The sequence below is a fragment of the Diabrotica virgifera genome, chromosome 8 (genome assembly GCF_917563875.1).
Source record: "Diabrotica virgifera virgifera chromosome 8, PGI_DIABVI_V3a".
Lineage (NCBI taxonomy): Eukaryota > Metazoa > Arthropoda > Insecta > Coleoptera > Chrysomelidae > Diabrotica > Diabrotica virgifera.
In genome coordinates, this window is record NC_065450.1 from 92098110 (window position 1) to 92125705 (window position 27596).

At 30.9% G+C, this 27596-nt stretch overlaps 1 protein-coding gene across 1 annotated transcript in view; it reads left to right on the top strand.

Annotated features, from left to right (window-relative positions):
* The first annotated feature begins 330 nt into the window (after positions 1-330).
* The window catches only part of LOC126890037 (uncharacterized), a 43119-nt gene continuing 15853 nt past the window's right edge, over positions 331-27596 (top strand). The window contains exon 1 of the mRNA XM_050658854.1: positions 331-775. Coding sequence (XP_050514811.1) covers positions 506-775 — 270 coding nt within the window. The 5' untranslated portion in view covers positions 331-505. The remainder of the gene's footprint in view (positions 776-27596) is intronic.

A 27596-nucleotide genomic window follows, 5' to 3' on the forward strand; every position in this document is an offset into this window, starting at 1 on the left:
GAGTGACCCGATTTCTTTGCTCGGCAGTGTATTATATTTAATTAACAGATCCTTTATAAGCAAAACTTTTCTCTTCTTTTTCATTTGCAAACTGTTAAAAAAGTAAATAAAATTTCATTATTAGTCAGAATTTACAAAAATTCATGGTAGGTATTTCTGGGCTGGGATCCCCCGGTGTCAATTATTGAGATGAACGAATTTTATCCAACGCTGCCACGCACTGCGCACTGCACTTAGTAAAAGTCAATAACAGTCAGCTCAGCGATTTGCCTTTAGCGCGAAACGAAAAGTCGAAAGCCGCAAAAATATAAATAGAATAGAGTTAGAATTCGTTGTTCACTGCTGCTCTTTAGAGTAATTTAGGCTAGAGTTTCGTTTCGGTAGTAAATATTTTATATTATATTTTACAGTTACGTATTTGTGTAGGAAGATTGTTATTTGATAGATAGATTTATATCTCGTGATCTCGTTATCCCTAGACCTAGACGTTATCTACAATATTATTATGGCGTTTATAATTCCAGATAGTATATTAGAGACATTACTTTGCAGTTTTTGTCATAAATATTTATCGGTGAAACCCATAAAAGTTTATCCAAACAGGCTTATACAGTGTGGGAGATGTGTTGATAATAAGGAACAATCAAACCACAAATCCGGAGGGGCAGAATCACTATATGGAATTATTGCCGAAAACATTTTATTTAAATGTGTTAACAAATTTGATGGTTGCCGAAAATTATTAAAATATTCTGGGGTGTGGCATCACGAACAGGTAAGATTTATATAATATATAAATCATATTACATTACATATTACAATCATCTACATATTATGTAGATAACTATGTATAAACTAGCTGATCCGACGAACTACGTACCGCCATATTTTTACCGTCAATACTGTCTACTACCTAAAATAAGATTTTAATTACATTAAATTTATATCAATGAATTCTGTTTCACTTTTACTGATTGTACAATGGATTTTTATTCGGGACAAACGTTCTTTTTATGTAATTTCCATTTAAAATATGTATGTCTTATTATTTAAAAACTACCGCAATTAAATACACGAAACGTCGAAATCAGAGCTTTTCATCGATTGTCATTTGTTTTGAGCTTCTATCATATATGTTGTATAATATTAATATACACGGATTATACGACATATGACAGAATCTCGAAACAAATGACTGTGAATGAAAAGCCCTATGGACCGTGATAGTGGGTGCATTTAGCAGACGCAATCGCTGACTAATCGCTTAGTGATTTTCTGCTGAATGCCACATAAATTTTCGATTAGTTATCATTCGATGACTTATCGGTAGCCTTTTAAAACATCGGTTTTGAAATATGATTACTTAGCGAATCGAAACCAGATTGACGTATGACGCTACGTGTATCGTGTATTCTACATGTATTTTAAGACTAATTTTAAGTTATCTGTTATCTTAACAAAACAAGAATTGAAGGCATATAAATCACGCTGATAAAATAAATCAGCAACAAAACAAAAATGGAAAAATATGACAGTTGTCATAACCTATTTCGTATGTATATGAAAGTATACCATTCAGAAGAATCGTTGGTGATTACACATTACAGATCGCTAAGTAATCGATTAGTCATCACAGTTTTCTGCTAAATGCAGCCAGTGTGACGTCAAAAAGGTTTCCAAACAAAGCAACTGTCAATAGGGCTTTTCATTCACAGTCATTTGTTTCGAGCTTCTGTCATGTGTCACATAATATTAATATATCTACGTCATACGTTATTGGTATATAGGGCTTTTCATTCACAGTCATTTGTTTCGAGCTTCTGTCATGTGTCACATAATATTAATATATCTACGACATACGTTATTGGTATATACAATAATACAAACCAAAGACGCATGACGTATATGTATTAATATTATGTGACACATGACAGAAGCTCGAAACAAATGACAATCGATGAAAAGCCCTATACCAATGATACAAACCAAAGACGTATGACGTAGATATATAAATATTATGTGACACATGACAGAAGCTCGAAACAAATAACAATCGATGAAAAGCCCTATTGATTATACACGTGATTTGTGTAAATATTTTTAATTTTATTTTGTGTTAACAATCATCTGCACATTTTTTCTAAAGACACAATCCTTGTTAGTCATATCAATCACATTGCTTTTAATTTTATAAATGTCCTTACACAAAATCAAGGATTTACACACTTCATAGTTCTTACTGCGTTTCTTCAGTCTTCAGGTTTTTAACCAGTCCTATTTGGAAATATGGTGGGAAATATACTATACAAGCAATATATTCCAATTATAAAAACGAAAACAAACACCATTGTGTGAATTTTTGCTTTGTTTGGAAAACTTTTCAGAGTAGCCAACATTGATTTGACGTCACGACTATCACGGTCCATAACAACACGTCAACAAGTCATGACATCATGACAACTGTTTTTTCATCCACAAGGAAAAAGTTTTCCTGTAATTAGCTGTATACCATGTAATACAAAAAACAGTAAAATCCTTTATAAAAGGTATATTTAAAATCCCTAAAAAGGGCTACATCACAATCACATAACTAGTTTTCGACTGGTTTACCAGTCATCATCAGTGCTTACGTGAAGTTTACATGCTAACCACCAAGATAAATTTACAAAAATATTAGGGTCAAAGCCCTGTAAAAGTAATCCGTCAAGCAAACATCCATCGAAAATACTGACTTAAGCGTGGATGTTTGAAATATTTGCTAATATGCCCCAGGTAACATCTGAGCTGTGATTTGACTTGTTCACATACCAGTCGAAAACTATACTTGGTAAACCAGTCGAAAACTAGTTATGTGATTGTGATGTAGCCCTTTTTAGGGATTTTAAATATACATTTTATAAAGGATTTTACTGTTTTTTGTTTCTTCATGTTTCATTTGTCATATTTCATCAGCTCAAGAACTCAAGAAGGGTAATTCTAACAATGTTGCCATAGTTTTACAAAATATATTTTCTTGTGAAAAATAAAATTAACAGATGAAAGTATAGTAACATCTTATTATTAACTACGTTTAACAAAAAAAATACGGGTTTGTTAACATATTTAGATTAGATTTGGTTAGGTTTGGTTACCTACGTTAAGTTAGATTACAACATTTTATTTTTACCTACTTCTAACAAAAAAAATTCTAGTTTGTTAGCAGTTTTAGGTTAGATATGGTAAGGTTAGGTTACGTTTAGTTATGTTAGATCAGTGATATGGAAGAGTGTTAATGGTTAGATAAGATTAAATGTTTCAAATAAAATTTTGATACCTTTTAAAAGTTAAAATTGCAACAGTGTCGAATGTAGATACAATTTTACTTTGTTTGTGGGCATGCCGCCATAATTTTTTGAAATATAGAAAAATCTTAATTATTTTAAACAAGATTATGTATTTTCTCATAATTTAATAGTATATTTAAATAGCAATTAATATGGGTTAATCTTGAACAAATATTTGAATACTGTGTGTAAAGCAGAGACATGTAAAGAGGATAGACTTGGCTAGTAATCTGGGCAGATTATCGGAGAATAGGCCATTTTTGGAAAAAGTTATTTACCAGCAATTTTATTGCTGGAATCGAATCTTATGACTGTATATATTAATAATATAGGTATGCAAAGTCCGCAGATAGTGTGCTACTTTTTTATACACAAAATGGCGCCCTAAAATCATGTTTTTTTCAAGTTTTGCCCTATAACTCCAAAGATTTTAACTTTACACCAAAAACACCCAAATAAAAATTCACCGTGATTAAATTCTGCATAGATACGTGTTTTTCCCGATTTACTTCGACGAAAGTTTTCCCCGGAAAACGCGGGTTTTTCCAACAAAATCTTTAATTTTCAACCAAAATTTTAGATAAGTAACTGTTTATCAATAATTAAATAACTTGGTAATATAAAAGAGTTTTTTGTATAGATTATAATTCCAGAAGCCGATGGAAATTGAATGAACAGTTTAGCAACAACTGAATTGTTAATTACAAAGTTAAGGTCGCTATAATAATGACAATAATTACGATACATAAGAATAATTATGATTTTTGTATAAAAAGACACTGTACCTATGTAATGTACTTTACAGAATTGAAATTGGACTATTTAAGCGGCTTCAGGAATATTTTAAAATTATAAACAATTTTTTGGCTTATAAACAGATAGAATATCTCGGGAAATATTAAATTAAATCATGAAAACGGTATTGAAAAACAAGCGACAGGAAGCTTCTTTTAAAAGAAAAAACTTTTAATTGTGGTTCCTTAAATGAGTAGTTTCTGAGTGGTTCCCCACTTAAATGAGTGGTTCCTGAGATACAACCGGTCAAAGTTGACCGGCATTTACGGCAAATATATAAACAATAGAATCATAATTTTTGAACCATCACCTTTTTATTTTTGTCCTCTTTGTCCACACCAATTTTCATATCTTTAAAATACTCATAACATATATTATTATAATAAAAACTATCGATATTACGAGTGAAAATTGCCAAAAATAGCAAAATTCCAATCAAAAATTAAGTTGAAGAAAATGTAATCTCAAAGTTCAAAATCGGTATACGTTAAAAAAATGCATTTTCTCAGCTTCCCATGGAGCAATTTTCTTCATTCTTTTTTTGTTCCCAAGTAACTCGAGTAGAGCCATCTAACTAACGCATTATTAAATGTCAAATTTGCTTTTGTTTTGTTATAATAAATTAACTATTTATTATAAAAAATTTTTACATTTGTTTAAATAAAGATTGTTTAAATAATTATACAGCTTTCAAATGAGAATATTTGTGTTTTTAACGTTAAAAGGTACGCTTGTAGGAAGTTTATCTAAAAAAAGTCTACAACTGGAAAACATATTTAGTTTTCTTCCCTTATAAATAAATTAATCTATTATAACAAAACAAAAGCAACTTTGACATTTAATAATGCGTTAGTTAGATGGCTGTACTCGAGTTACATGGGAACAAAAAAAGAATGAAGAAAATTGCTCCATGGGAACCCGAGAAAATGTATTTTTTTAACGCATACCGATTTTGAACTTTGAGATTACATTTTCTCCAACCTAATTTCCGAATGGAACATTGCTATTTTTGGCAATTTTCACTCGTAATATCGATAGTTTTTATTATAATAATACAGGGTGTCCCAGACTAAACTAGCCAGGCTATATCTCTTAAACGAATAGAGATTTTCGAATGGGACAAGAACTGATCTATTCCATTTATAATACACTGTAATATGGCGTGTAAAAAATCATCCCCTAAATATACATCCCTTAGTTACAACCCCTAACTTTAATTTTTTTAATAGCACCCTGTACATTTTTTTATAGTTTTGGATGTGATCTTCGATCGTCTATTCAACACATTTTTTAAAAATAAAATCGGTTAGTAAGTAATCAAGAAAAATATCAGTTTATTTTTGATAATTATGTGTCCCAGATAATTTATCCAGACTATATTTCTTAAATGAATAAAGATTTTCGAATGGGACAAAAACTAATCTATTACATTTGTAATACACTTTAATATGGCGTAGAAAAAAATCATCCCCTAAATATTCATCCCTTAGTTACAACCCCTAACTTTAATTTTTTTTTAATAGCACCCTGTAACTAAGAGATAAATATGTAGGGGATGATTTTTTTCTACACCATATTAAAGTGTATTACAAATGGAATAGATCAGTTTTTGTCCCATTCGAAAATCTTTATTTGTTTCAGAAATATAGCCTGGATAAATTAGTCTGGGACACATAATTAACAAAAATAAACTGATATTTTCTTGATTATTTACGAACCGATTTTATTTTTAAAAAATGTGTTGAATAGACGATTAAAGAAGACATCCAAAACTATAAAAAAATGTACAGAGTGCTATTAAAAAAATTAAAGTTAGCGGTTGTAACTAAGGGATGAATATTTAGGGGGTGATTTTTTGTACGCCATATTACAGTGTGTTAAAAATGGAATAGATCAGTTTTTGTCCCATTCGAAAATCTCTATTCGTTTAAGAGATATAGCCTAGTCTGGGACACCCTGTATATGTTTTAAAGATATGAAAATTGGTGTGAAGAAAGAGGTCAAAAATAAAATGGTGATAGTTCCAAAATTATGATTATATAGTTTATATTTTTGCCGTAAATGCCGGTCAACTTTGACCGGTTGTATCTCAGGAACCACTCATCACAATTAAAAGTTTTTTTTATTTTAATAGAAGCTTCCTACCGCTTTTCCTGCCGCTTTTTTGCAATACCGTTTTTATGATTTAATTTAATTTAGTATTTCCCGAGATATTCTATTTTTTTTTAAAAGCCAAAAAGTTGTTTATAATTTTAAAATATTCTTGAGGCCGCTTAAATAGTCCAATTTCAATTCTGTAAAGTACATTACATAGGTACAGTGTCTTTTAATACAAAAATCATAATTATTCTTATGTATGATAATTACCGTAACTTTGTAATTAACAATTCAATGGTTGCTAAACTGTTTATTCAATTTCCATCGGGTTCTGGAATTATAATCTATACGAAAAGAGCTTTTATGCTACCAAGTTATGTAATTATTGATAAATAATTACTTATCTAAGTTTATTTGAAAATTAAAGATTTTGTTGGAAAAACCCGCATTTTCCTGAGAAAATTTTCACCGAAGTAAATCGGGAAAAACACGTCTCTATGCAGAATTTAATCACGGTGAATTTTTATTTTAGTGTTTTTGGTGTAAAGTTAAAATCTTTGGAGTTATAAAGCAAAAATTGAAAAAAACATGATTTTCGGGCGCCATTTTGTTTATAAAAAAAGTAGCACACTATCTGCGGACTTTGCATACCTATATTATTAATATATACAATCATAAGATTCGATTCCAGCAACAAAATTGCTGGTAAATAACTTTTCCTTGTATTTTGCTAATTAGCCCAGAGTATATAGGGATATGCCACTCAATGCATCGGGGTGTAACGTCGACATTGGATTGAGTGGTCTAGCCATCTTTGTCAGTCACATGCGCAGGCTCGTTTGGTTAAAAGAGATAGATAGACCACCGATCGACTGTTTCCATGCTGTTTCCGCGTTACGCTTTTTTGGTGAGTATGCCGAGTCTACGCTTAATATGTCAATGGTGTAAAGACCATAGATATAATAACACAATAAATTAGGCCAGGTCCGAAAAATAGCGTAACGCGGAGCAGTTCGGGTCGGTGGTCTATCTATTTCTCTCTACGGGCGCTTATCTTTCTCTCTCTGGCATATGATGGCTGCCGCCTCTGTGTCACTGTCGTTCCATTACTCCCACCTCTTGGTAGATACGCTCACACTCGCACGACAGACAAAGATAGCTAGACCACTGTACTTGATATTGGCGTTACACAGTTACATCCCGATGCATTGAGTGGCATATCCCTATTAGCCAGATCTACAGAGATCTCTGGTAAAGACGCAGTATTCGCGATATTAAGTCACAATGACGGCCTCTCGTGGATTTCGGCTGAACTAGTTTTGAGGGTGTTTTCAATGTGAAACGCTGAGCACACATGCATTTGAAAGGCAAACAAGTAGGTAGGTCATATTATTTTTACATGTTTTAAATTAATTATTGGGTAATATACCTAAAATGATTAACACGGAATCTTCACGTTTCAATAAAAGTTGGCGTCGATGTTGTATATGTTACAGTTCAAGTTGATTATCCAGGTGGAGTTGACTTTTCCTAGTTTAAGTCGACTCAAACGGCTGGTTTTAGTAGAAGTTGATTATAAATACAAAATGAAGATTTTCATTCAACATTTAGTAGACTCCAACTAGTTAAAGTATAATCTTCCCAATGCCATTTAGTAAAAGTTGATTCACACAAACAACCGATTCTAGAAATTAAATGTTACTGTATATTATGTTCAAATCGTGATATTTATAGTCCAGGCTTTATCGTCGCCCCCGTTAGGTAAATTAGTCCAGTTCGATTTTTTTGCACAAACTTACTCAAAAAGAGGTCCTTATAACGAATCCACATGGTGTCAGGTGGTACCGTAATCGAAAAATTGTTTAAACAATTTTTTTTAAACAAATTCACAAAAAAAAAATTAACTTCGGACATTTTTTTTACATCATTAATTTGGGTCATTCAGAACAAAAGAGGGCTTTTGTGATTTTTCTGTAAAATGTATTTTCTCGAGTTATACGCGATTTAAAATTTGAAAAATGCGTTAATGACCATTTTTAAGGCTTAATAACTCAGTTAAAAATTATTATTATGAAAGTCAAAAAGTCACCAAATCAAATTTTAACGACCCCCTACAAGGTACTAAAGAAATATTTGTCATTATTGTATTACTAAGCTGTTATTTTTAATTATTAACAATGAGCGCTAGGAGCGTATTGAGGCGGCTGTCAATGTGAGTGCGACTGAGATGCACCATTGGACGGTCGGAATGGAGGATCTTACTCGCACTCACATTGACGGCCGCCTCGATACGCTTTTAGCTTTCATTGTTGATAATTAAAAATAACAGACATAATAATGACAAAAATTTCTTCAGGATCTTGTAGGGGGAGCTTTAAACTTTGATTAGGTGACTTTCTGATTTTCATAATAATAGTTTTTAATCGAGTTATTAAGCCTTAAAAATGGTCATTTGGCATTTTTCAAATTTTAAATCGCGTATAACTCGAAAACTATCAATTTTAGAGAAAAATCACAAGAGACCTTTTTTGCTCCGAATGACCAAAATAATCTAAAAAAAAATTGTCCGGAGTGAAGTACTTAGTTATTTATAAAACAGTTCGTGAAGTATGCTTTTTGCGCACGCGCGCGATGTTTAGAGCACGAGCGGGCCGAGTGCTATACATCGCCTAAGTGCCCAAAAAGTACTTCACGCACAGTTTCATACAATATTTTATCTACCAAAAAACAAATAAAAAAACTGCAACTCTTCGTCACTGGAATACATTCCTATTTTACAATTTTTTAGAACTTTGACATTTAAAAATTCAAACTTGTCAAACCACAAAACTGTCAAAACTTTTTTTGTAATTTATTGCTCACATGTCATCACCATGACGAGGCGAAAGTTAAGGATATTTAATTATATGAAAGTGTGCGAAAAAGTAAATCCCATTTAAAATACATTATTACTTCAGGCACACTATAAACCCTTCATGTACTGCTATCTATATTTACAATTTTCACACAATAAAAACTTACACATAATATGAGGTAGAGTAGATAAGAATTATTTTTGTGAATTTGGTTAACAAAAATTGGTTAAACAATTTTTCGACCGCGGTAGCGCCTGACACTGTGTATTTGTTATAAGGATGTATTTTTTTAAGTAAGTTTGTGCAAAAAAATCGAGTCAGAATAATTTACCTAACAGGGGCGACGTTACAGCCTGGACTAATAAGTAGTTGAAAGGGTCAAAACAAAGAAATGCACACTCATCAAAAATGCACGTGAGATTATACTCGTATAAATTGTATAATCTACTTTTACTAACAAGAGTTAGGAAGAGTCAACTTCAACTAGTAAAAGTTGATTTAAATTTTTCAAATCAACTTTTACTGCTCGTTTCAGTTGGAGTTGACTCGAACTAGGAAAAGTCAACTCTAACTGAGAATCAACTTGAACTGTAACATATACAGTATGTCCCTGTAAGTTGTATCCATATGGAAAACTTTTTTATTATTAATTTTACGAAAAAAAGTTATTCCTCATACAAAGCTCTGCATGGTCCAAAACCTAAGATTCAACCATCAAATATCAAATTTTTTGAATATTATACGAGGTATGTCAAAAAGTTTGAATTTCACTCAAGAGTAAAGTAGCTTTATTTTTCACAATATTGAAAATTGATATTATGAAAAGTTGTTTGGAATTAAAAACTATATTCTAGTATGCAATTACATCCTTCTAATTGAAAAAAATTTTTTTGATAAATTTAGGTTAACTAACATTTTCAGTTATTTCAATTCAGATAAAACTCTTTTATTATTAGTTTTACGAAAAAAAGTGATTCTTAATAAAAAGTTCTGCATGGTATAAAACCGAAAATACAACCATCTTATGTCAAATTTTATCAATTTTATACGAGGTATGTCAAAAAATATGAATTTCGCTCAAGAGTAAAATACGTTTATTTTTCACAATATCGAAAATTGTTATTATGAAAAGTTATTTAGAATTAAAAACGATGTTTCAGTATGTAATTACATCCTTCTAATTGAAATATTCTGAACTAAGCAGGTACTTTACTTATTTTTTTTTTGACATACCTCATATAAAATTGATAAAATTTGATATAAGATGTTTGTATTTTAGGTTTTAGACCATCCAGAACTTTTTATTAAGAATCACTTTTTTCATAAAATTAATAATAAAAGAGTTATCAGAATTGAAATAACTGAAAATAGTGTTAGTTACCCATAATTTTCAAAAACATTTTTTTTTTCAATTAGAAGGATTTAATTGCATATTAGAATATAGTTTTTAATTCCAAACAACTTTTCATAATAGCAATTTTCAATATTGTGAAAAATAAAGCTATTTTACTCTTGAGTGAAATTCAAACTTTTTGACATACCTCGTATAACATTCATAAAATTTAATATCTGATGTTTGAATCTTGGGTTTTGGACCATGCAGAACTTTTTATAAAGAATAACTTTTTTTCGTTAAGTTAATAATAAAAATGTTTTCCATATGGATACAACTTACAGGGACATACTGTATAAAATTTGCAAAAAAAAAAAGAATGTGTGTACTTTTGTAAGCACGTAAGAAGTTATACTTCTATTTTTAAGATTTCAACGAAACAAATGTATTTTCAACATTTTAATTGTATTTTTATTTAAATAAACTAATTTTAATACTTAAAATGATACCAAAAATTAAAAATAACATTAATACGTCATTTTTTATAAACTGGAGCGTCTCCGCAATAATTGATTTTCTGGTGAGGAATCGTATAAACTCTAAAAAACGTCGTTTTTCGACAAAAAATTTATACTATAATTTTTTCATGGGCTCTGGCCTTTCGAGTTTCTGCTGTGTTTTCGTCATATTTTAAAATCATTAAAAATGGTAAATTCTCGATAAATAATGTTAATCCATGATTTTTTGACGAACTGAAGCGTCCCAGCAATTATTGCTCTTCCCTTGAGGAATGGTAGAGATCTAAAAAACGTCAGATTTTCTACACAATTTTAATAGAAATATAACTTCTAACGTGCGTACAAAGTACACACACATTCTTTTTTTCTACAGATTAGTTGGTTAGTAAATCTAGTTAGATTCTATTGATTAGTTGGGTAAAGCTCTGTAGATCCGTTATAGTAATAGATAGCGATAAAAGTTAATAACAAAAATTTTAGCCAACTTTGAGCTTTCACATTACAAAAGTAGTTAGAATGTTACAGGTGTTCGACAATATAATGACAGACCAAACTTACGTTTTTTTTTAATGGAACACTCTGTATTTTATTTTATATTCGAAATTCTCTTAACTTCTTCATTACAAAAATATAAAGGTTTGGTATGTTATATGGGGTATTTACAAAGTTATAACCAATTTTATGTGAAAATCGTAACAAGTTCAACTCCCTGTATAAATAAAAATAAGCAGAACGGCAATGGTTTATTGATGCCATATTTTTTATTTATTGTCAAAATTTTCATAAATGATTAATATTGCTAATTTTTTTTATATTGAATACAGGGTGAGTCAAAACGCAAGTACATTATTTTCTCGTAATTTTAAATGTAACACCCTGTATTTTATATCACTATCGAAAAGTACCATACTTTAATTTGTATACAACATTCCCTATGTCCAAATTTATTTGTTTTCGAGATACATATTTTCATTTTTCCATGGACCAGTAGCGTGGCCACCCAGATTACCAAAATTTAATAAACTGGACCGATTATTTTGGGGTTACTTAAAGAATAAACATTATAAAATCAAAATGCCTTCAACAACAAGAGATGAGATGAAAAATGGAATACCTACAAAGTTTATTTTGAAGTGTTAATTTCCAAATGCTTCGTAGTGTAAGTAACTCATTCAATGACCGTTTTTAAGCATGCATAAGTGAATAACTTATGTAATTAAGTATTTAAAATATTTTATTAAAAGTAGCTTTCAATTTTTTCAAAAATGTTGTGTTTTGTGTTCATGTTTTTTTCTGTGAAATTTTTTATTGATAAATTATTTTTCGTTGTTTATTTGTTACATTGTTACATTTGCATACAAAATTAGTTTTTAATGGTTTTCACAAAATGTTGTATTTTGTGTTATGTTTTTTTTTTGTAAAATTTATAATAAATTTAAAAATTTAAATCAATTATTAATAAATTCAATTTAAGAATCTTTTAGTAATATTTTTAATATTTTTCAATATTATTAATGTTGCTATTAGGATTGAAAACTTTACCTTTCAGATGACGCTAGTCATCTACACCATACACGTCAGTTGCAATGCGGGGATTAACTTTCATGGTTTGGTCACTTCGAGTAGAGATCAGCAGGCCTAGGCCTCTCCGATGATGACTCCAATAAGAGTCGAAAATCGTCGATTCAGAGTGCTGTACTGCGCTTCGTATTCTAAGTGAAAAATAAGATTGTTTTGCCTTCGCATTGCAAACTGAATAAAAATGGTATACATTTTTATTTTATAATAAATTATTTTTCTTTCTTTATTTGTTACACTTACATACAAAGGTAGTTTTTAATTGTTTCAAAAATGTTGTATGTTGTGGTAGTGTTTTTTTTTGTAAAATTTATTGCTTATAAATTATATTTCCTTATTTGCTACATTGTTAAATTTATTATCAAATTGATAATCAGTAATCGTAAATTTTCAGTTTTAGACAATTCAGTCATGGCTTAATTAAAATTTGGAAAGGATTAGACCCATAATTAATAATTTGCTCTGAATAATGAAAATATCTCGAAAACTAATAAATTTAAACATAGGAATGTTATACAAAAATTAAAGTACGTTAATGGTACTTTTCGACAGTGATATAAAATACAGGATGTTCCATTTAAAATTACTGAGAAAATATTGTACCTACCTGCTTGCGTTTTGACTTACCCTGTATTCAATATAAAAAAAAATAGCAATATCAATCATTAATGAAAGTTTTGACAATAAATAAAAAATATAGCATCAATAATTCATTGCTTTTTTGCTTATTTTTATTTATACAGTGAGTTGAACTTGTTACGATTTTCATTATATAAAATTGGTTATAACTTTGTAAATACCATGTATAACATACCAAACCTTTATCTTTTTGTAATGGAGAAGTTAAGAAGATTTCGAATATAAAATAAAATACAGGGTGTTCCATGGACGTATAAACAAAGATGGGGTGTTCCATTAAAAAAAAACATTAGTTTGGTCTGCCACTATGTTATCGAACACCCTGAATCATTCTAATTAATTTTTAAATGTGAAGTTCAAGTTGGCAACAATTTTTGCTATTAACTTTTATTGCTATCTATCTATTACTATTACGGATCTACGGAGCTTTGCCCCACTCATCAATAACCCTGTAGATATATTAATAAGCCCAAAAATATATATATAAAAACTATTTAAAAGGTATTGCAACTATAAACTCACTTTTGTCTTTGTTCTCGCAACTTTTAAAACACAACTTAATAGTAGGGGAGAAAATTATGCTAAATGTGCAGTTGCTCATTTATACTTCACAACCCGAGTGGGTTGTGAAGAGTAGGTCCTAAAACCAAAAAAAGTTAAGTAAAGTTTCTATAAAGTGGGTGACTTTCCATTTTTTTAATTTAGTTTTCCATTTCCGACAATCGCTTTTTCCGATTATAGCGCCATCTATCCATAGTTCGAAAAAATGTTTCCAATAAAAGTTGCTTATTTTTACGTAAAGAATCAAAATCTGCAATAAAAATTGGGGGCTCCTATTTAAGATTTTAAGCTCCGTGGAATGTCGCTTTTGGTGCCATTCGATAGATTTTTCAAAAATATTGAATACGTGTATTTTGCAGTTTTTCGATCGGATGTTTATTTCGCGAAATATCGCGGGGTTCGTATTTAAAATTTTAAATTTACCCCACCCCTCTCCGTGGGGGGTCATGTTTAGTATCATTTGATAGGTTTATGAAAAATATTGAAAATCTATTTTTTAGTTTTTTGATCTGACATTTCGCGAAATATTCGCTTTTTTTAAACTTTGTGACTCACCCATTTCCTTACGCCCCGCTCAAATCGTCAGAATTTTTAAATGTACACTCTTTTGCATGTACTTAACTTACCTTATCTTAATCTGACGATTTAGAGGTTTTCTAAGGATAGATTTTTTTCGGACCTCCTTAATGGACTCCCCTGTATTAACCCTTAAACGCCCAACCTTTTTTAGGTTCCATGTACGCCCAAGGGTGGGTAAAAAATGTCCACCTCGAAAATAGCTAATATATTTATTGAGAGTTGTTGCAAATTGATTAAACTTAAGAATCTTATGCTTACTAAACAGAGCATCTTCTAAAATATTAATATAAACAATTTACAAACCTTACAACAAAATTACGATGTACATCAAAATTAACATACCAGTAAAAGCCAGTAATTCAGATTGTCGATTTTCTCCACATTCTTCCTTTCAGCCTCCTCAATGGCGGATAATTATATCGATTATGTAATTAGACGTCGATAATTATATGGATTACGTTCCTACCAATGAGAAATTATATAGAAACCTTTAGTAACAAGCTTTACCAAGGGTGTACTTTTTGTGCCCATCCATATAGTCCTGTCGCCCAAGTTTTTTTTATATATTTTGATCCGTAGAACATGAATTTTTTGGGTAACAGTTGATCCGGATGTCGATAAGATTGTTATAAACAAACAACTTGAGGAATTACTTACCAGCCATTTTTCGCAAAACAAAACATTTTTTTTGTATTTTTTGGGCCATTCTAACCAAAAAGTGTTCCTACAAATTTTTTCGTGGGATGCATAGTTTTCGAGATAAACGAGGTTGAACTTTCAAAAAATAGAAAAATTGCAATTTTTGAACCCGAATAACTTTTGATTAAAAAATAAAATAGCAATTCTGTTTACCGCATTTGAAAGTTCAAGTCAAATTATATCGGTTTTAGTTATTTGCATTGCTAAAAATTTATTATTTTATTGCTAAACCAAGCTACAAACACCTAGTGTTTGAGTGATGTTGTCAATGATTTCTCATTTAAAATCGAACGAGTAGGTAGAGTAGGTAAAAGTGCAGGCGAGGCGATTTCTACGTAACATGCGTTAAAACGCATGTATTAGGCACGGGAAACACTATGTGTTTATAGCTTTTTTTAACAATAAACAAATAAATTTTTAGCAATGGATATATCCAAAACCGATAGAATTTGTCTTGAACTTTCAAATGCGGTAAGCAGAATTGCTATTTTATTTTTTAATCAAAAGTTATTCGGGTTCAAAAATTGCAATTTTTCGATTTTTTGAAAGTTTAACCGCGTTTATCTTGAAAACTGTGCATCCTACGAAAAAACTTGTAGGAACATTTTTTGATAAGAATGGCCCAAAAAATACAAAAAAATGTTTTGTTTTGAGAGAAATCGCTGTTATGTAATTCCTCAACTTCTTTGTTTATAACAATCTTATCGACATCCGGATCAACTGTTACCTAAAAAATTCGTGTTCTACGGGCCAAAATACATAAAAAAATCTTGGGTAAGTCCATCTGAATACAGGAGGCCGTTGTACCCCCCCTGGCGACAGGACTAATATTTAACTTAAGATATTACTTTTATTTTCAAAAATATCGGTAGAACCAAATTAACATTCGATAAAGGGATGTATTTTTAAAAATAAATAATTTTTGAAAAATTTTTGAACACGTAATAAATATGTTACAAGGGAATATGCATTAGGTGGACATTTTTTATCCACCCTTGGGCATTTAAGGGTTAAGAGCCAATTATGGTAGAGGTACATTTACAGGATACAAGATTTCTCCCCATGTGATAATCTGACGCACTCGAGTAACTGCAAATATCCCCGCTTGGGCTCTCCTACCATAATAACCATAACCATAATAATAAAATTGACAACAACACACAGCGCCGGATAAAGGGGCGGGCGAGCGGGTCGACCGCCCGGGGCGCCAAATTTTGAGGAATGCTGATATAAAAATAAAATATTTTTTATATTATTTTTTTATAACTTTGAGCATTATTCCTAAAACATGATTGAATAGTAATTTTAATAATAAGAAAACTATAAACAGAATCAAAAACTCAAAAAAAGAATAACTCAAAAACAAAACTTTTCTGATCAATGTAATGCAACCTAAGAATTTTTATCGCCCATATAATATTAATGCAGACTAAAAATGTTTTTTACGATCTAAAAAGTTTGTTCAGTTTTTAAAAGAACATTTTTGTCACGTACCTATCACTTATGGTAACAATGTAATACATACATACTTAAAAAAATTGACAAAGATCAAATTTATGGATAGTCAGGAATATTATAATACTGGCGCTTGTATATTATGTCAGAGATGTTACATACGCCTCAATGGTTAAGGTTAAATGAATAATTTTGTCTTTCTGTTCTGTAAACTTCCGTTAACAAGACTGGCGTGTGACCGTGGGTGTGTAATAATTAAAGTGAAATAAAACAAAGATTTGTTAGATATTGAGAATTTGTGGTATTGTGGTATTAATTAGGTATTTTTTTACGTTATATAAATTTCGGTAAGTAGGTATCGACGTAAAAAAATATATAAAATTTATGGTAGGAAACATAATATTAAATTGCACATTGTCAGAAGGTAAACAAAATTTTGAACATTTGAAGTGATTTTTTAAAATTATTATTCTCATCGTGTTAGTAAATAAATTTACCTATTCTTTCATTTAAAAGTGATTTATTTCTTCTTCTGACAATTTTTTCTGCCAATAAACTGGGTATGAACGAATTGGAAATGACAAGTTCTTTTTCATATGAATATATTATAGAAACTTATTTCGAATACTTTGTAAGGTTAAGATGTTTTATTTTTTGCATAAAACGGCGCGTTGCATGAAAAAAGGAAAGATAAATAATTGAATTGAATCATGAATTGAACGAAGAATTCCAAAGTGATATTTTATTTGAAATATCTCAGTGGCGTACTTTTTTTTCTTTAAAAATTTCAGACCATTACCCGTATTCGCGCCAAACCGTAGATATAAAATTCTTCATTTTATGTCAAAAAATGCGCAATAATTATCTCTTAAAACCCATCAAATTTCATTTGCATATCTCAACCGGTTTTAGAGCGCTAAATAAATCGTCAGTTTGTAAGAAAAATTTCAATAGCCTGTATCTCGGAAACGAAGCATTTGCGGACATGCATAAACTTTGTCGCACTTATTTAGAAATACCCTGCATATTACTAAAGATTTAAGCAGTTTTCACTGTATTCTATTATCCATTTTGATAGCTACTTTTTTATTCTTGTAGACTGCTCTTATTAATATTCGCAGAATTTCGATGTCTTCCATTGCTTTCCATAGTTTGGTTCTGAGTCCTACTCATTATATAAGATAAATAAAAAGTTAATGAATGGTTTTAATTGAATTTAGATTTAGATGATTGTAAGGCCAAGGATATGACAGTGGCTCTAACATGAATGGATAAAATAAAGGTGTACAAGTTCGTGTTTGCAAAGACTATCGTCCTGCTTTTTTTATGCCATATGGATGCCACTTCCTCAATTTAGTCATTGGGGATGCAGCTATATCTTGCGCACAATCAACATCTTTTTTGGTATTGTACAACATTATTAACATTTTTTTCTGCCTGTTGACAATATGCATTTATCTTTATCTTTTATCTAGCTCCTTCGTCGTTTGAACTTCCTTATGCTATGTCATATGTTGGATCAGTTATAAATAATAACTACTGTACTATTTTTTAAATAAACATATTTTCACATAGTTCTTTTGCCGTAAATTTGTAGGTATATTCTTGTATGAAAGGGCGCCAAATTTTATTTGCCTAGAACCGGCCCTGACACACATTTTTTAACCACAACCGCCATATTTTAGTACAAACGTGTAAGGTATCTGCGCGTGGCACCAACAATTTTGACGAATTTGCTCACATTTACATTCACTCCCTATCGCGCCTAAAGAAGTAGGTATAACTTCAAAAAAAGTAAAAATAAATAATGAATATTACCCACTGGTTTCAAATGCATGTGCACTCAGCGTTTGACATTAAAAACATCAGCCGAAATCCACGAGTGGTCGTCATTGTGACTTAACATCACGATAACTTTATAATAATCGAAATCGAAAATTGACGTATATCAACACATAAAAGATACTGTGTTGAACAATAGTAGTTTTATAATAGAATAAAAAATCGTTCAAAATATTAAATTGATTGCATCAGAATAGAATAAAATATATTTATAAAATAAATATTCCATTTTTATTCAGTTGCAATGCGAAGGCAAAACAGTCTTATTTTTCACTTAGAACATGGAGCTCAAACCAGCACTCTAAATCGACGATTTTCGACTCTATTTGGAGTCATCATCAGAGAGGCGTAGATCTGCTGCTCTCTGCCCGAAGTGACAAAACTACGAAAGCTTATCCGCGCATTGCAATTGACGTGTATGGAGTAGGTCAGGGGTCACCAATTGGCGGACCGCGGTCCGCATCCGGATCGCATAATAGTTTTGTGCGGATCGCGATTAAATTCAGAATATAGTGTTTTGCAATTTTGAAAATTTTTGGCCATAAAATTGTGTATGTATTATGTTTGTCTCAACTTATGCGTGCGAAGCAGCTTTTTCAATAATGAACTGTATATTAAAAATCGGTACACATCTCAGCTAACAGATGAATATCTCAACTCCCTAATGAGAATCAGTTGCACTAAACTCCTTCCAAACTTCAGACAAGTTGTACATTTTTTTACACAGGAAACAATTTTTTTAAACAAATTCAAAATTACCTTTTTCTTCAAAAAATGTATTTTTAAGTTTTTTTGGTAATTGTAAACTAAAACAGTCTCTTGTTATTTATCTCAAATATTGATAGTTTTCGAGTTATAAGCGTTTTAAAATCTGAAAAATGCGAAAATACGCATACGCATTTTCGAGGCTTGAAAATTCATGTGTAAATTATTAGTGTTCAGGTTGACACAACTTCAAGATTCTAACGAATAATCGGGGCTGATGTCAATATAGACCGTTGTTTTTTAATTGTTAATCGTTGCGCGTCGCACTTTATGTGTATACGTGCGACAAAGGCGCACAAACATATTATACACTAATGCGAAAATTTATTAAAATTATATATTATTAGTATTAGTCATAGTTTTTTAGTTTAAAATAATTTATTTACTTATTGAGTTAATTATTGCTAATGTTCTAGTTAAATATGCCAATCATATAGTGCGATACGCACCATATAGTGAGACGCGCCGCCGCGACGGCTTAAGTGTCGAGTGGACGCGCATAATTAAAAATTAAAAACAATGGTCTAAATTAAAATAAGCCAATTACTCATCAGAATTTTGAAATTGAATGCTTAAGCTTCAATTTAGGTACTTACGTCACTTGACCACCTCAAAAATAATAAAAATCCACAAGGAAGAATTTCCTGTAGCTGGCTGTATACCATGAATTTCAAAAATTGGAAAAAAGTCTTCTGCGTAAAAGGTATATCTGTATTATTATATTAATAAATATACCTTTTATGCAGAAGATTCTTCAATTTTTCAAAAATAATAACTTATACATATTTTCAAGCTTCGAAAATACTTATTTGTACATTTTTCAGATTTTAAATAAAGCTCGAAATCTATCAACTTTTGAGAAAAATGACAAAATATCTTTTTTGTTTAAGATGACCCCAAAAATGCGAAAAAACATACCTTCGTGGGCAAAAAAGGTGATGTTTTGAATTTGTTAAAAAAAATGATAAACAATTATTTCTGTCCAAAAAGTTCGCCCGCTATTCTTACGATTTGTTTAAAGCACAGGCGTAGCCAGGTTTTAGTTTCGGAGGGGGTTCAAAAAAGTAAAATGACTAAAACTACATAAAATAACCTTTATATTCATAATAAAAATTTGAAATATGTTAATATCTTAACTTTTCGGGGAGGGTTTGAGCCCCAAAACCCCCCTGGCTACGCCCGTGGTTTAAAGGGGATATTTTTTAACAAGAATCCGCAAATAAACCGAATCAGAACAACCAGATACAGGTAGCATTTAATCCGGACCCCGCAAGTGTCACAGGTTCGAAACGGACCCTCAGGGAACATAATTGGTGACCCCTGGAGTAGGTGACTAGGGTCATCTGGCAACTAAAAGTCAAAGTTTTCAACCTAATAGGAACATTAATAATATTGAAAAATATTAATATTACTAAAAGATTTTTAATTGAAAACTTATTGGTCCATTTCCCTGGTCACCTCAATGGCTCCTAAAATTGTAAGCCAGATGGATGCTGAAGCAAAGAAGACAAGAGGGAATTCAAGAACTTACAATTCACGACCCCTTCTGTTCAGCTGGTAAATTCCAACGGAAAATTGACCTAGTTACTCAAAGGAGTACAGACCAATATAAAAATAAAAATTTCATTTTTATTCAGTTGCAATGCGAAGGCAAAACCGTTTTATTTTTCACTTAAAACAGGGAGCGCAAACCAGCACTCTAAATAGACGATTTTCGACTCTATTTGGAGTCATCATCAGAGAGGCGTAGGTTTGCTGCTCTCTGCCCGAAGTGAGAAAACTACGAAAACTTATCCCCACATTGCAACTGACGTTTATGGAGTAAGTGACTAGCGTCATCTGGCAACTGAAAGTCAAAGTTTTCAACCTAATAGGAACATTAATAATATTGAAAAATATTAATATTACTAAAAGATTTTTAATTGCAAACTTATTGGTCCATTTCCCTGGTAACACCTCAATGGCTCCTAAAATTTCAAGCCAGATGGATGCTGAAGCAAAGAAGACAAGAGGGAATTCAAGAACTTACAATTCACGACCCCGTCTGTTCAGCTGGTAAATTCCAACGGAAAATGGACCTAGTTACTCAAGGGAGTAAAAAAAAATTGAAAAAATTAAATAAAAATTCCAAAAAAAAGACGGTTTTGCCTTCGCATTGCCACTGAAAAAAAAATGGAATTTTTATTTTATTTTTATATTGTTTTTTACTCCCTTGAGTAGCTATGGGTTCATTTTCCGGCTACCATCTAGGGATTTTTTAGTGAAACAATTTTTAAATAAACAATAAAAACGTCAAACTTAGTTGTTTGCTCATAACTTAAAAACTTGTTTATTTAGAGAGTTGGTGTCCACAGGTAACTTTTTCAGAAAAGAAAAAAATATGTATCGAATGAGATACGCTAAATGAAAATCGGTTAATAAACAAAAAAGTTATTGCAATAAAACGCACGACAAAATTGCTGTTTTTGAATATTGTTAATAACAATTTTATTGTTTATTAAAATTTGTTTAAATGTACCTACACTTGAGGGTACACACTATAGTATTTGAAAGGTGTGGAAAAAATGGTCCAGATTTTTAAATAGTTTTTGCGAAATTGCATTTTTTTTTATAAAATTTGAGGCTGGTCCAGTTAATTTGGCAGAATGGATCTCAATAATCCGGTGCTTATTTCCTTCGTTAAGATGTATGTTAATAGCCTATGAAAAAAAAAGTAAAACAAATTCATTTATGTACAGGGCTATTCACTATATTTTGACCCCCCTGTAAACTGCTTTATTTACAGAATTAGAAAAAAAATGTAAAATATAGTATTTTTACTACAAAAACTTTATTAAGTAGGTCAAAATTTTTGACGTAAGAGAACTGTCAAAACATTAGAATGCGACTTTTCATTATTGCCATGTTTTTATAAAAGTCACATTCTAATGTTTTGACAGTTCTCTGACGTCAAAAATTTTGACAGTTCTCTGACGTCAAAAATTTTGACCTACGTAATAACGTTTTTGTAGTAAAAATACTATATGGGCCATTCCACGAACATACGCCTGTTTTGGATTACTTCGACAACGTATATTTTACTGTTCAACATAAGAAGTACGAAAGTAAATGGCGCTAATAATTATTCCAATAAACAGCAATGTAATTTGCAATTTACTTTCGTTCTTCTTATTTTGCACAATAAAATATTCGTTGTCGAAGTAATCCAAAACAGGCGTATGTTCGTGGAATAGGGTATACAAAAGTTATTCGATTTTTAAATTATGATTTTTTCACATATACAGGGTGTCCCAAAAGTAGTGGAACGGTCGAATATTTCGCGAACTAAACATCGGATCGAAAAATTGAAAAATACGTGTTCAATCATTTTCAAAAATCTATCAAATGACACCAAACACCAACCCCCACTACACCTCCTGGAGGTGGGGTGGAGGGTAACTTTAAAATCTTAAATGGAAACCCCTAGTTTTTCTTGCAGATTTGGATTCGTTACGTAAAAGTAAGCAACTTTTATTCAAGACATTTTTTCGAACTGTGGATAGATGGCGCTATAATTGAGAAAAACGATTTATCCTGATATCATAGGTAAATTATAGAAACGGTCTAATATCTCGAGAAATACACTTCCAAATGAGAAACCAAAAAAAAGGTTTTTAATACTTTTCGAAAACCTATCGAATAACACTAAACATGACCCTCCAACCTACCCCCTGGAGGTGGGGTGGGGGGTAACTTTAAAATCTTAAATAGCAACCCCCACTTTTTATTACAGATTCGGATTGGTCATGAAAAATTAGGCAACATTTATTCGAAACATTTTTTAGAATTGTTGATAGATGGCGCTTTAATTGGGAAAATACGATTTATTAGCGCCATCTATCAGCAATTTTAAAAAATGTTTCGAATAAATGTTGCTTAATTTTTCATGACGAATTCGAATCTGCAATAAAAAGTGGGAGTTGCTATTTAAGATTTTAAATTTACCCCCCACCCCGTCTCCAGGGGGTGGGTTGGAGGGTCACTTTTGGTGTTTATCGATAGGTTTTCGAAAAATATTAAAAACCTGTTTTTTGGTTTCTCATTTGGAAGTGTATTTCTCGAGATATTAGACCATTTCTATAATTTACCTATGGTATCAGGATAAATCTTGAATAAATATAAATGTCTTGAATAAAAGTTGCTTACTTTTACGTAACGAATCCAAATCTGCAAGAAAAACTAGGGGTTTATATTTGAGATTTTAAAGTTACCCCCAACCCCACCTCCAGGGGGTGTAGTGGGGGTTGGTGTTTGGTGTCATTGGATAGAATTTTGAAAATGATTGAACACGTATTTTTCAGTTTTTCGATCCGATGTTTAGTTCGCGAAATATTCGACCGTTCCACTACTTTTGGGACACCCTATATATCATACTAGTGACGTCATCCATCTGAGCATGATGACGTAATCAACTATTTTTTAAATGAGAATAGGGGTCGTGTGCTAGCTCATTTGAAAGGTTATTCAATTCTCTATTCAATAATATAAACATTAAGATAATTATATATAGGTACAGGGGTACAAAATTTTTTTTAATTAAATTAAGTGACACAAAAAGAAGAATTTTATTTTCCTCGTGGATTTTTAAAAAGAAGAATGTGTGTAATTTATTGAATTCAAAATATCTTCTACTGCTATAACAGAAATAAAAGTTTATTGCACAAATAAACATTGCTTTTTGCTTAAATTCAATGTTCAAACAGCAGATGGGTGGCAGCTTGAACATTGAAGTTACGTGAAACATGGTTACACCTTTGGTGAAAAGTAATGTTTATTTGTTTAATAAACATTTATTTCTATTTCCTGACAGCAGTAGAATGTATTTTGAATTAAATAAATTACATACATTCTTCTTTTTGTCAATTAATTTAATAAAAAAAAATTCTTTGGACGCCCTGTATAAATAATCATGTTAATGTTTATATTACTGAATATAGAATTAAATAACCTTTAAAATGATAATATCAGACGACCCCTATTCTCATTTAAAAAAATCGTCGATTACGTCATCACGCCCAGATGGATGACGTCATTAGTACGATATATATGTCAAAAATTCATAATTTAAAAATCGAATAACTTTTGTATTTTACATTTTTTCTAATTCTGTAAATAAAGCAGTTTACAGGGGGGTTAAACTGAATAACCCTGTACACAAAATTATTTGTTTATAAATAGCACTTTTTAAGCTTATAAACAATTACAATAACTCCGTAGAAATTAGATCAAATTAAATGGCAATAAAAAATACGGAAAGCTGGTTAAAAAAAATAAACGACTCTTGAGGGCTGAGATGGCCCCTTTTTTTTTAAATCACTATTACGTTAATTAGCAACATTAAGAGCTGAAATTAACCAATCTTTTATAAGAAAAGTCAAAGTTTTTAACACAATTTTTAGCAAGAAACAATATTACAAATTGTTTAAACAGGAGTGTTATAAACAAAGAATATTTTGCGTTCCGATTAGGGTAAAAAATAGTGGGCGTAGCCGAATGATAATGAATTCGCGCGCTACTAGTACACTAAGGGCCGGATGTTCGAACGTTAATCAACAATGATCACTATCAAATATTTAATTACTGCCACCAACTGTCAATGTCAACTTTGATTGGGTTGCTGAAATCATAATTGATTATAATTATGAGATTAGTTAATCAATTAACATAACAATTATTAATATAATTGATTAACTAATTTCATAATTGTAATCCATAATTATGTTTTCAGCAACCCAAACAAAGTTGACATTGACAGTTGTGACAGTAATTAAATATTTGATAGTGATCATTGTTGATTAGCGTTCGAACAACCGGGCCTGAGAGTCGGTATAGGTGAAATTTGCTAATCATTTTAGGCACGATAAGATAACTTAAATAGTAGAATCTAAAAGAAAACATCTGAACACTGTGCCGTCACTTTTTAGTGGCACATGCGTCGACAGTGCCACTCCTCACTAACAAAATTAATTTTTTTTATTTTTTTAGGTTCTATGTGATTAACAAATAAGACTCAGCGTAATTTTAGCCCACCACCCCCTTCCCCCACCATCACAAACTTCATTTTTCGTTTTTATTTTTTTTTTTTTAGGTGGGATGCAATCAATTTTAAAATTACAAAAAATTCACACGCATATTTGAGGCTTTTACAAAACATGTCTATTTTTTATGGACCCCTAAGTTGAGTGAGTGTACATAACTTCAAAAAAAATTTTAAATTTTTCGAAAAAAGTTTTTTGTGGATGGCTGCAGGTCTATTTTTTTAATGTTGTGTATTTTATCAAACACTATGTTTCTAATTTTTATCAGATTTTTCCGTAAGGTTCGCCACCTCCAAAATCCGAAGAACTGTTTTTTAGAGAGTTTTTGGGGATTTTCCCTATTTTATAGACTTCAAAATAGATCAAATCAATGTTTTTATAGGTCATATGAAAATTGAAGTAACTGAGCCCCTTAGAATATTTAAAAATCACAAAACACGTTCAAACACTCAAAAACCCCTTAAAAAACAGTTTTTTTGGGTCCTTGAAGGTGGCAAACCTTACGGAAAAGTCTGAAAAAAATTAGAAATACGTATAGGGTGAGGCAGATAAAGGGCCTATTAGAAATATCTAGAGAACTAAAGACAACTGAATTATGAAAATAGGAATAAGGGGGTTTTGAAGACTGATCTATTTAATGAAAATATTTTAATCTATTTGGTACTTCCGGTTATACCGGAAGTTGCTTATAACTTCGTTTTTTTTTAATGGGACACCCTGTATAATTTTACATTTTTGGATTCTCCTCGATTTCTTCTTTCCTAAAATATAATGTTTTGTAAGATTATACAGGGTCGGTTAAAAGATAATTACGTTTTCTTATTAATTTCGTAGCAATATTCACACCCTGTAGGATTGTAGTAGTTTCACATAATAAACTCTATTTATGCTCGAATGATTTTTAGTATAGACTACTATTGTTAACAATTATTAGTGTAGCTAAATTTTTAATTTTAGTATACAGGGTGGGTCGAAACTCGGGATGAGTATTTTCTGAGTTTTCTTAAATGGAACACCTTATATTTTAGTATTGTAATGAAATGATATTTCATGGTACTTTTTACTTCTTAAGCATTCCCTATACCTAACTGCTTTAGTTTGTGCTTAATTGTTAATCGCACCAACAATCTTAACTTGGATGGTATTTTGATACCTCAACCACTATTGGCAATTTTAAGTATCAGTATAGATTAATATGTATTCATTTCCAAAAAAATTATTGTGACTGAATATTTTCACGGCCAACCTAATACAATTTCACCTATTTTGTGTTGCAATTAATGTTTAGTTTGAATCACCAATAACTCAAAAATTAAAGAAGTTAGGTATAGGGAATGCTTAAGAAATTAAAAAGTACCATAAAATAACATTTCATTACAATACTAAAATACAGGGTGTTCCATTTAAGAAAACTCAAAAAATACTCATTCCGAGTCTCGACCAACCCTGTATATTAAAATGAAAAATTTAACTATACCAATATCTCTTAACAATAGTAGACTATATTAAAAAGCATTTGAACATCAATACAGTTTATTATGCCAAACTGCTACAATTCTACAGGGTGTGAATGTTGCTACGAAATTAATAAGAAAACGTAATTATATTTTAACCGACCCTGTATAATATTACAAAACCTTATATTTTAAGAAAGAAGAAATCGAGGAGAATCCAAAAATGTAAAAATATACAGGGTGTCCCATTTAAAAAAACGAAGTTACAATCAATTTCCGGTATAACCGGAAGTAGCAAAGAGAAGAAAATATTTTCATTAAATAGTTCATACCTCAAAACCCTTATATTCCAATTTTCATGATTCTCTTAGCTTTAGTTCTCGAGATATTTCTAATAGGCCCTTTATCTGCCTCACCCTGTATAGTGTTATAAGATTAAAAAAATTAGACCTGTAACCACCCCCAAAATTAGTTATACGAATTTTTCTGAAAAATTTTTTTGTGAGATTATGTAGGTACACTCAACTTACGGGCCCATAAAAAATAGACTTGCTTTGTAAAAGCTTAAACGATGCGTGTGAATTTTTTGAAATTAAATGCAATTTGCATTTTTGCATCCCTCCTTTTGCAAAAAAAATGCAAATTTTTGTATCCCTCCAAAAAAAAATAAAAACGAAAAATGAAGTTTTTGATGTTGGGGTAAGGGGGAAGGGGTGGTGGGTTTAATTTACGCTGAGTCTTATTTGTTAAACACATAGAACTTAAAAAAATAAAAAAATTGAATTCTGTTAGTGAGGGAGGGTGCCTTTTAATTTATTCATCCCGTCTATAAGTTGAAAGTTTGATGCGCCACTATCGACGCAAGTGCCACTAAAAAGTGACGGCACAGTGTTCATACGTTTTCTTTTAGGTTCTACAATTTAAGTTATAGACTCTTATCGTGCCTAAAATGATTAGCAAATTTCACCTACACCGGCTCTTACTGTAGTAGCGCCCGAATTCATTCTCATTCGGCTACGTTCACTA